The sequence below is a fragment of the Salvia splendens genome, chromosome 9 (genome assembly GCF_004379255.2).
Source record: "Salvia splendens isolate huo1 chromosome 9, SspV2, whole genome shotgun sequence".
NCBI lineage: Eukaryota > Viridiplantae > Streptophyta > Magnoliopsida > Lamiales > Lamiaceae > Salvia > Salvia splendens.
Window position 1 is genome coordinate 5,932,852 of NC_056040.1, and position 11,750 is coordinate 5,944,601.

Genomic DNA, 11,750 nt, shown 5'->3' on the forward strand with positions numbered 1-11,750 from the left:
ATTTTTCCCGTATTCGTGTCAAAATTTTAATTCCTTAATTGTTAATTTGTGGGTTTGTTGAATTTTTATTATTGTGTTTGTCCTAAGGGATGTCCGCTATTGTGCAGTGGAATGTCCTTATGACGTGACAGTGTTGTGGGATGTCCTTATGACGTGACATGAGGTGTTTTTGGGGTGTCCGCCGAGACATCCGTCTCTATTGTGGATGACGTGGGTTTGTATTTACATTATCTAGAAAGACATTGGCACACATGGTCCATAGACGTCACCTCACAAAACTGCGTCACGCATTACCTCATTATTTGACTAAGGAATTGACCCTACTACTCTTTTTTGAAGTAATTAGCAGAAAGTAATGTCGTCTAGAATTGATTAATTTGATGTAGTTTCACACAATTATACAAGCGATATGGCATTAAGATTTTTATTTTTCAGTAAATAATACGGAGTATTTTTTATTCATACATGATTAGTAAATATGGGATAGCCTCAAAAGAAGGTAATTTAATTTGGAAAAACAGCCCATCGTTCTATTTATTTATGTGGGACGTTTTACGAATCCAAATTCATAAGATCATAGCATTTATAAATTCATACATAGGATATCTAAAAATTATAACAAATTACTAATAAATTGAAAATTTTACATATGACATGAGTTTAGATGTAGATATTAGTTTAATTATATAATTATTAATGACATAGAGGGTCACGGGTCGAATATTAGGCTTGTTAGAACTTTGTTCTTTTTTTGTAATTTTTGTTGTAATAGACCGATTCTTTTTTTAATTGGTGTTTTTCCTATTGGATTTTTGCTAATTTTTTAATGAGGCTCGACCCTAGGATTAAGATTTATGCCACGATCATACCTTGTAATTCAGGAGAGTTTAGCTTTAATAAAGAGGGGTTTTAACCTCGTGATGCAATTCAAACAAATTAAAAATTCATGTATTATGTTGTCATTTTTTAAAGTCAAAGTGCACTTCCAAAAATAGCCATTACATGCTAATAACTGGATTAGTAATTATCAATGTCTAGTTAGAATATATTTAAAATTTTAAACTAAATATTTCCATCGTGATCAGCTTTAATTAGTAAATAATTCGTCAGAGTACTATTAATTTAAATTGGATGAGATAAAATGGTAGACCCAAAATATTGTTAATTTAGTCAATCTGCATTTAATTAATCACGAATCAAACACCTTTTTTCAATCAAAATAGCCATCGAGATTTTCCACAATAACAAACGGTAACTTTCCCTACATGTCCATTTTCTAGTGACGAGTTAATAATATAAGAAAAAAAATCCATTAAATAATCAATTTAAATTCCACATACCTTGTATTTACACATATATATTTCCAAAGACTTCTCTATCATATCCTGCCAATTATATCACCTCACGTGTTTACAACGGATCCATTAATTTTTTTCATAATCACCTAAGACTCTATCTTTATCACAACATATGGACGCATAAAAAAATCATATACTAGAAATTACGTTTTCAAAATTTAATTCCAAATTATTTTTTAATATAATTTAGATCGTTGATATAAGGTTTTACATAAAAAATTGAAGAAATTTGAACATTTCTATAAAAGCAAAAATAACAATTAAAAAAAAAAGAATGATAGGAACTTAAAGCCCCTTGCGTAATAGAGTATGTGCTCGCAAATACACCTAATTATTTGAATAGCTTAATTAGTTTTTTCCTACAACAATACGTCTGAGACTAAGAACGATAATCAACTAAGTAAGAAACTATATCAGTCATTTTAATTACTGAAAAAACATGTACAACTAAGCCAAGTTTGCCCTTTCAATGTCAAAAACTATAAATATTTTTTTAAAAAATTGATTCAAGTAATGCAGTAAGATATCCATTTTGCTAAATAAAATTAGCTATTTTTTGGCTTGAAGTGTTGTTTGGTTCTTAATTCTCTTGAATAATATGTCACTCACTCCATTCTCTAAAAGTAGAATCTCTTTTTTTTGGGTCCGTTTCACTTGTAAGCAATTTCGTTCTCTCTAATAAGACGAGACTCATTTTCCACTAACACACTTTTCTTTTTATCTTTCTCTTATTTTATCGATTTTTTATTAAATCCCGTAAAGTTTTAAAAGTTCCTAAGAGTATTTTATAGGGAAGTAGAGAGTACTAAGAATATTTGTGGTTAAGATTTATAGATAAAAATAGATTTATTTACATAAAAATGTGATAATAATTTGTTCCAAAAAATAAGGCTAGTTTACTACTAAGATCTTGTGAATTACCACATGCAAAATCTGACAAGTTTGTAAATTTTTATCTTTACAATTCGTATAATAGATATTTATCAATTCACTTATTAATGAAATCAAATAAAATACATATACACACAGAAACTTCTATTTTATTCCCCTTTTCCTCCAACTTTCATATCTCCTAATCAATCCAATTTTATTTCCCACTTTCTTCATCTCACCTTCCAAGAAACACCCTTTTTGTGGATTGCATTTTTCACATCCACACAGAGCAACATACCTATATATACACCACCCATTAATCCCACATAACACTTAATAAAATCTTTATCCCAACACCATCAAATTAAAACTAGTCCCAAAAATTTAATTCCCCTATAAGAAATGAACGGCGGTGATCCAAGATTGGTGAAGAGTCTCAAAAAAAGCTACAAAGGCAAGAGAAAGAAGAGTGATCCACTCAAAGTGGTGTACATTTCTAGCCCCATGAAGGTCAAGACGAGCGCCTCGAGATTTAGGTCGCTCGTGCAAGAACTCACGGGTAAAAATTCTGACGTGTCGCAATACATGGACGAAAACTCGGACTATCTAGCCAAAGACTTCTATCACGAGATTGACTGTGACGATCAATCTCGTGCGAAGGAGACGAGCGACGACCAATACCGGACTAATTCGTCGGTATCTACCGAAGATACCCCTACTAGCTCAGACTCATTTCAAGGGCAGATGGACATTAGTGTGTTCACTTCACAAATGAGTGAGCAACTTCAAGGGGCATTTTCGTCCAATTCGTTTTATGACCCTTTGCAGCTTGATGTTCTTGGAAGCTTTGATGAATTGACGTGGAATTAAATTTTTAAGTGTTGTTATTAAAAGTCTTGTATCATACTATGTTTATAGAACGTTGTAGAGGCATATTTCTTAGTATGTATTTATTTATTATATTTATGGATAGAGCAGATGAGATTAGGTGTTTTTGTGTTGAGACATGAATGATAGTATCTTATTTCTCTAGTTAAATTTATCAAGAATCAAAAATTTTCAATCATTGGTTGCTTTTCGTTTTCTTCTTTTTCTCCATATTACAACCGAAAGCAATGTTTATGATATCTTATCAAAGTGTGGTAACACAACACGTAATCGTATATATCAATCAATTTTTAAAATAAATGAATACTCCCTCCGTTCCAACTAAGTTGAGTCGTATTCTTTTATGGAATTAAGTTGAGTCATTTTTGTTTTTAACAAAAAACAAAACATCCAATCACTTTTAATTTATTCAATCATCTACTTTACTCTCTCTTTATCTTTCCTACTTTATTCCGCTCTCCTACTTTTCAACACAATATCTTAATGTCTATGCTCTAAAGTTATGTCTCAACTTAGTTGGGACTGAGGGAGTATGAGTTATGAAAGAAGTAGTATTTCTTTTTAAGTAAGTTTCCGAAAAATATAATTTTTTTAATTTGGAAATTATTTTTTCTTTAATGAGCTGAGACTCATTCTCCATTAATAATATTTTTTTCTATTTCTCTTATTTTACTGATTATATATTAAAACTCGTGTCGAACCAAATGTTCATATTTTTTAGGGATGAATGAGTAATTGAGTGAAAGGGTCGTCTTCTACTGAGTTTATCACCTTAATCCCAAATTGAGACTGAATTTGGACCCTTTGATCCAAAAATCAAAGGCTGAGATTGAATAATAAAAATATCAATAAATAGTAGACAAAATATCAACAAAAGGGTAATATCGTCATTATGTTATCATATGATAATTTTCGTGGGTGTTTTTTTTATATCAACATAGTGTATTACAAATATCAATAATATGACATGAGAATATCAACACAAGTACAAGAAAATATCAACACATTTTTATTGATATTTTACCTACATTGTATTGAGTTTTTTTTTGCATTTGTTAATAAAATCTGTTTATCAACATTTGATGTGAATCAAATTATACATTTTTATTTCCCTAACTTTACATGATTTATATAGTTTGATGCTTGCAAAAGTATGTTTATGGTGTAGGAACGAAGCTCGGATGGTGAAAAGAATGAAGGAAGGCATGCATGCGGAGGTCAGATTCTTCGCTCGATCGGGCGATTCCAAGATGCAAAAACGCCCGGTCGGGCAATTGTCATTACGCATGAGGAGTACAGATTATTCGCCCGGTCGGGCGAATTTCTCTTTTAATTCTGCCCGGTCGGGCGTTTGGTGCTTTAACTGCATTTTGGCAGTTTTCTCTCGGGAGTTTTTGAGGAATTAAATAAGAAAAAGGCTGCAGAAAAAACGGGTCAGGGGATTGGAGAGAGGGAGTTGACGGCTGGAAAGAGAAAGGAGAGAAAGTGAGAAAGAAGAGAGGAGAAAGGTCTGGCCTACTCTCCGACGATCCGACTCCAAATCCCAACTCCACTCATCAAGAGCTTGAATCCTACGGTTTTTATTGCAAATTCACCATGTGTTTAGGCTAAGCTTCCTTTGTTGCTCCAAGTTGTAATCTAGGCTTGTATGGATGTTTTCACACCATTGATTTCATATGTTTTGTCCAACAATGTGCTCAATATTTATTCACTATGTTTTTGGCTAATAACGTAGTGATGTTAATTCCTCTGCTATTGTCTCTTTAACATAGTTTAGGAATGATTGATTGTTGGATTGCTATCAGATTAGAATTGTTCAGAGGATAATTTGATAGTGGATTAAGTAGGTGACTATAGTAGATGATCTTTTATTCCCGCGCTTCCGCAGGAATTTAATATCATTGAAAATTAATTCATGGAACAAGTGTTCAGCTGACTGTGAATTATACGTCGCAAACATGTTCAGTGCACGCGATTAGGTTGATGTTTTAATCCCTTCGTATGTTTCATTGTTAAAGGTGTAGAATAATACAAGCCTCGTGAGCAACTTTGAGTGACATCTTTCTCCATTTTCGTACCTTAGTTTGTAAATTTAGTTTATTAATTTTGTCAATTCTTGTTAAATAACCTACGCCTCCCTGTGGTTCGACACTCGAAGTACTACAGTCGACTCTGTACTCTTGCAGATAGATTGTAATATTAGAGCTATTTTATTAAACTTGTGTGTTAATAATCCATTAATATAAAAGCTCGAAAATTACACATCAACATGTACGAAAATTGAAATATAATTTATCAAATTTCATCACCCGAACATCGTCGGAATATATGCAATTGAGATCTAGTTGGAATCCTTATAAAATTATCTTTAATTTGATATATTTTTGGAAAAAATAATTTAAATTAAGAAAGTTACGTAAATTTAAAGTTTTAAGATGATTTTGATTAGAGAGAATTAACATGAATACCCTCTAAATTTATTTAATAATTTTTTTAATTTAAAATATAATCCATGAGACATTATTTCAACCACTAGATCTCCTCTTAATCTAATGATTAAGATTTGGTCTTAATTTGTGATTTGCTAATTAATTAGCAATTGATCACTCCCCTTGAGTGAAATTCATAAATTTGTATATTATTGAATTGGCACATATATATATATATGGCTTCTCAATTTAGAATTAAAATCATTTTAGATTTTATTTGTATTATATTTAAAATTTCTAATTAATTTTAGAAATTAAAATTAACATATACTCCACCTTATAATCTTAAAATACTTTGCCAAAATGATAGTAAAATCTTAAATTAGAAAGGGATGGTATTTAAGATGGAAGGAGAGAGAAATTGAACAATCTTTTCGTTGCTCTATTTTGCATGGGCGTCGTCCTAAATAGTAGTAGTACTAAAATTCAAATGAAACACACATGTAAAATAAGAGAACATATTTTAAGGGCTGATTTTATATTTGAACATATGTATAGGATTACATTTGGGCCTATGCGATTATTATTGAGCCTATTTAATTAATATTTGAGCCTTCTAATCTGGGCCTTCGTTAAAAATTGCTGGCGGGCACAAGCGCACGTCTTCTCAAATAAAGGTTCACAAAATCAATTGAGAATTTGTGTAAAACAAAATTTCATGATTTTTGCCACAAAATTTGTGTACGACAAAATTTCATGTTTTTTGCGACAATCTAAAAAAATAATGTTTGGGAAGCATTAGTTGTACTTTATAAGTGGCTTATAATCGAATTACCATATCATTCCATCGATAATAATTATTCTCTATCTTTATCTCACACGGGCACGCACACGCACACGCACACACACAAGACTCGAGGGTCGATGACACTCCGAAACACACCCTTTTATTTATTTAAATTTTCTAAATTATTTAATCACATTGGTGTATATTCCCTCTTGCAAATCTCATACTATATGCATGTGTTCCATTGGACTCTCTGCATAACCTTTGTACTTGGCCCTTATAAATAAAATTTATTATACATGTCTACATCCTAAAAATCCAAATCCACATTCTCTGCGACACACTAACACAAGGAAGGAAACAAAATGTACAACTAATAGAGCTGTTCACTGAATTTAATAAGAAAAGTGATCACACCTCCTTGTCTCTCTTTTTTATGTATATTGGACCAATATGAACCACTCAACTGCTATTATTATACAACAAAACTAAATGGACTACAGTCTGGTATCAAATAATATCCACATAGACCGACACTTTTTGAGTTGTATGACCAATTACATGTGCGATGCTGAAAATGGATTCAGAGAATGAAACTCGTGATTTCAAGCCATGTGGCGACTGTTATAGGTAATGACAGACAAAGAATAAAAATAGATCCCAACCCTAGTGGCTAAATGTAGAGTTATCGCGCGCACCGTGAGATCGACGACAACTCAAAAGATTGAATTTAATTGAGTTTTGTGACCTACACGAGCCAACAATGGTTCGATCGACTCCTAATCCTAAAACAGATGTAATATAAAATGTACTAGTATAAGCTAAAAAGATAGTGAGCTAGCAGTGAAAAACAACTCAAATATGAACTAATTACAAGTGTACCGTCATAGGTTATATTACATGGGTGTGTTATCTCTAGTGGGAGAGCAATTGTATTATTATTCTTCCACTCGAATATTCTTGCATCGAAGATCTTGAAATTGATAGCTCTCCACATAAAACCATCATGAATTTCTCACTGGATCGCATACAATATAGTACTATTATTATACTATTAGCCACTAGAACTATATTTATTAATTGTTTCTTATGTTGAATCTCCAATTTGCAAATAAAACAAAATTACCGAATATCTTAAATTAAAATTTATTAATTCCTCACAAAAGTATGGAAATCACAATCGTAACATGTGCCTACACAGCCACCTACCGATCCACAGTTCTATATTCTAAATAAGCAATAAAAATCACAAGTTGAGAACATGACAAAAGTGAATAGAATTTATTAGTTTCCTCTTTTAAGCTACCACTTATCAACTCTCTAGACCTAGCCTTGTACAAAAGAATAGAGAAATCAATTCTAGTGTAGCTTTTCAACTATATTCAAGCATTAATTTAACAATCATGACATGTCAATCGGTCATTTGTTATTTTACTTTGAAGAATAAGTTGTGTATAAAGATATTTACATTTCGCATTTAATTTCTATTTTCCAGGTACGTTAAAAAATGATTGATAAAAATTCAAGATACTCGAGTCCAAAAGTTAGGGTCGCGAATCGATAAATTGAAAAAAAATTGATATGGAACTAATAAATATTAAAAATACTCCATAGAATAAAGCTAACAAACTTTTTTTTATACTACCTCCCTAATTACTCTGAATATATTTAAGCAAAATTGCCGGAAAAATCACCATGCTTGATTATTCATACAAAAAAGCCAATTATGTGACATATTTCTCAATTATCCCATTGACTAAAGAAAAAATATGTATGATTTGGAAATTGAAATCCATTATTTTTTGCAAATTGGTATTATCACCCATAAAACCAATTAACTTTGGTATGAAAAATATTAAATATATAAAATTAGACTAAAGTATTTTGGTTTCTAATTCTTACTACATAATGTCCCTTCGAATCTTAATCAATGAAACAATTTAGAAAAATATCAATATCATGGTATATTCCCTTGTCTCATAAAAATAGCACATTGAAACAACACAAATTTTAATGTATAATTGTCAGAGTAAAGAAAACATTTAGTGGAAGTACCGTTAGTCGACTGTGGGATATTCCACATTATTAGTAGTAGTAGTATATACTCCCTCTGTCCCATTAGAAATGAAACGTTTTCCTTTTTGGTCTGTCCCATTAAAAATGAAACGTTTCTAAAAATGGAAACAATACTCTCTCTACTTTTTCTTCTCTCTTACTTTACTCTCTCTTCATTAACTCACAAAACAACACTACATAAAATCATGTGCCGAAAAGCAAATGTTGCATATTTAATGGGACGGAGGGAGTATATATGAGTAATGTGTTACTCAAAATTTTTCTTATTTAGAATTAGTATAAAACAACAAAATTGAGGACCAAACTTTATGATTCTAACTTAGATGCCCAAAAACACACACTTCAACTAACAATCCTTCACTTGATGATCTATAAATAATAAACCACACCCAATCACCAATCTCCACCCAAACCCAAAAATGGGCACTCCCACTCTCTTCTTCCCACTAGTAACCCTCATTCTCTCTCTATCCCATTCCCATGCCCTCAGCTGCCATGCACCACCCCCCCTAGACTCCTCCACCCTCCAGCTCCTCCACGCCAACAGCCCATGCTCTCCCTTCCGCCCCAAAACCGCCCTCTCCTGGCAGGACTCCGTCCTCCGAATGCAGTCCAACGACGCCGCCCGCCTCCAATTCCTCTCCACCCTCCTCGCCGCTACCTCGGGGAAGAGGATCGCCCCCATCGCCTCCGGCAGGGCGGTCACGCAGAACCCTACCTACATTGTCCGCGCCGCCATCGGCACCCCCGCGCAGACGCTGCTCATGGCCGTCGACACCAGCAACGACGCCGCCTGGGTCCCCTGCACCGGCTGCGTCGGATGCTCGTCCGTCGCGGTGGGTTTTAGCCCGGCCGCGTCGGCCTCGTTCAAGCCCGTGAGCTGCGGCGCGGCTCAGTGCGCTCAGGTATGTACGGAGGCTTGGCTTGGTCTTTATGCTCGTGATTGTTTTTTTGTGGTTATACAAATTTTAATGTAAAATTGATATAAGTAAAAGAAAAATATATGATTTAGATTAATTTAACTTTCACTACTTACTTGGATGTAGATTAAAGAATAGTATTTTTAAAAAATTAAAAAATATATACTTTAGATTAATTTACCAAAGTGGATCTCACGTCTCTTTCTCTTCACGTGGTTGCTACTGTATATAGTGTGAGTATTCTCTGTTGTCCATTTGTGGAAGTGCAGTGTCACCCGTGAACCATATTGCTTTCATCAATAATCTTACATTGATTTCAACTACTACTAGAGAAATTGGATATAATTTTTTAAAAAGTAAGTACTAGATTCAATATAATGGGATTTTTTCAAATTGTTTCTAAATGTCAAATTTAATGGAATTTATGAGCTCTTATGGTCTGAAGATGGGGTCGGTCGATTATTCCCGCCTAACCCATGCCATCACACTCCACCACTTTTTTGCATATGACCGACCAATAACATCATATCATGTCAAGTTTTTTCATTACATATCATGTCAAGTTTCGTGTTTGATGATTCTATATAAGAGTTTTGATTTGAATTTCAAGCATATTAGCTACTTTGGAGATATATTATATTTTCTACATTTTCTTTTGTCTATATTAGGTCCAATAATTGTTTGTCACATCACTTACTTGGATATCCATTATAAGTCACTTATCTAGAAATAAGAAATCAAGTAGTGACATCCATATCATGATTGTGTAGATCCTCACATTTAATTAAGGAACAAAACCATGCGAAAACATGCCAAGAAAGTTGGTAACCAAGATATAAGAACTTATTAATTTAAATACACACCAAGATGTTTTCTTAGTTTGATAAAAGTTGTTCCTCGAGTTCGTTTATCAGTTAACTATGTGAACCAACAAAATTCACTTTTTAATTACGGAGTAGTATTTTTTTCTCTCATCCATATATACTAGTACATCATATAGTTACTCTTAAATCAATGGTTTTTCACTAAATCTCTACAATTACACTATGACTTAAGGTCCCAAATCCAAGCTGCGGTGGCGCCACCTGCGGCTTCAACCTTACCTACGGCGGCTCCACCGTTGCCGCCACCCTGGCTCAGGATAACATCACACTCGCGACAGACTCCATCCCTGGCTACACCTTCGGGTGCATCACGAAGGCGACAGGCACGTCAATCCCGTCGCAAGGGCTATTGGGCCTGGGCCGAGGCCCGTTATCGCTAATGTCCCAAACATCAAGCCTCTACCAGTCCATATTCTCATATTGTTTGCCGGGCTACAAATCCACTAGTTTTAGTGGATCTTTGAGATTGGGGCCCAATAGCCAGCCCATAAGAATTCAAACAACTCCATTGCTCAAGAATCCAAGAAGATCCTCTTTCTATTATGTCAGTCTCATGGGAATTAGGGTTGGAAGAAGAGTTGTCAACATCCCACCTACTGCATTTGCCTTTGATCCCTCTACTGGGGCCGGAACCGTTATCGATTCAGGTTAGTTTTCTGAGTTGGAACTCGTGTGGCATCCGCACCGTGTAGACGGTGCGACTGCCACAATAATTTATTAAACGGTCGCTAACAAATAGCAACTAGTATTGACTATTGATTAATTCATTTTTATATAGCAACTGATTTGAGTTTTAAGTTATTAATACATTTTTACATAGCAACTAATTTGAGTTGAAGCTATTAATTATCAGTGTTCTTATCATCATTTGTTTTTATCCATCTTTCCAATCGAACTGAATTATTATCTCCTTGATAGGCACGGTGTTCACCGTACTTGTGAAGCCCGCCTACACGGCAGTGAGAGACGAGGTCCAGCGGAAGATGGGAAATGCCACCGTGTCAACCCTTGGCGGCTTCGACACGTGCTACACCGTGCCAGTCACAGTGCCTACCATAACCTTTATGTTTCAGGGGTTGAACATGAGCCTCCCGCAGGACAATTTCCTCATCCGCAGCAGCTCCGGCACCACCTCCTGCCTCGCCATGGCATCAGCCCCCGACACCGGGGTCAACTCCGTCCTCAACGTCATCGCCTCCTTCCAGCAGCAGAACCGCCGCGTTCTCATCGATGTTGCCAACTCTAAGCTCGGCATTGCGCGTGAGTCATGCACTTAGAGTGAGGGAGAGAGAGTGATGTGTGTGATTATATATCACATTTTGTATCTTTTTTAGCTGTGTGTAATTTAATTTGGAGTTGTATGTTTAAGCAGATATTGGACTGTAACAATCCAAATAACTGAATTTGGAGACTTTAGTAAATTGGAGTTGAAAATGGACTGATGATTGGCAATTCCCTCAATTCAAGAAAAGTTGTTCCGGTTCCAAATCGAAAACCCGCAATTCTGGTTCTGATTTAAGATGAACCATAACCGG

The 11,750-nt window shown here is 34.4% G+C and overlaps 2 protein-coding genes across 2 annotated transcripts; both read left to right on the forward strand.

Annotated features, from left to right (window-relative positions):
- The first annotated feature begins 2,492 nt into the window (after positions 1-2,492).
- Positions 2,493-3,297, forward strand: LOC121748198 (sigma factor binding protein 2, chloroplastic-like). Its single transcript, XM_042142428.1, has one exon. The coding sequence runs from the start codon at positions 2,634-2,636 to the stop codon at positions 3,099-3,101; it is 468 nt and encodes a 155-aa protein (XP_041998362.1). The 5' UTR covers positions 2,493-2,633; the 3' UTR covers positions 3,102-3,297.
- A 5,452-nt stretch (positions 3,298-8,749) lies between these two features.
- On the forward strand, positions 8,750-11,676 carry LOC121748197 (aspartyl protease AED3-like). The gene is made up of 3 exons (XM_042142427.1): positions 8,750-9,316; positions 10,388-10,862; positions 11,134-11,676. The coding sequence occupies exons 1-3, from the start codon at positions 8,831-8,833 to the stop codon at positions 11,490-11,492; spliced, it is 1,320 nt and encodes a 439-aa protein (XP_041998361.1). The 5' UTR covers positions 8,750-8,830; the 3' UTR covers positions 11,493-11,676.
- Positions 11,677-11,750: the final 74 nt, after the last annotated feature.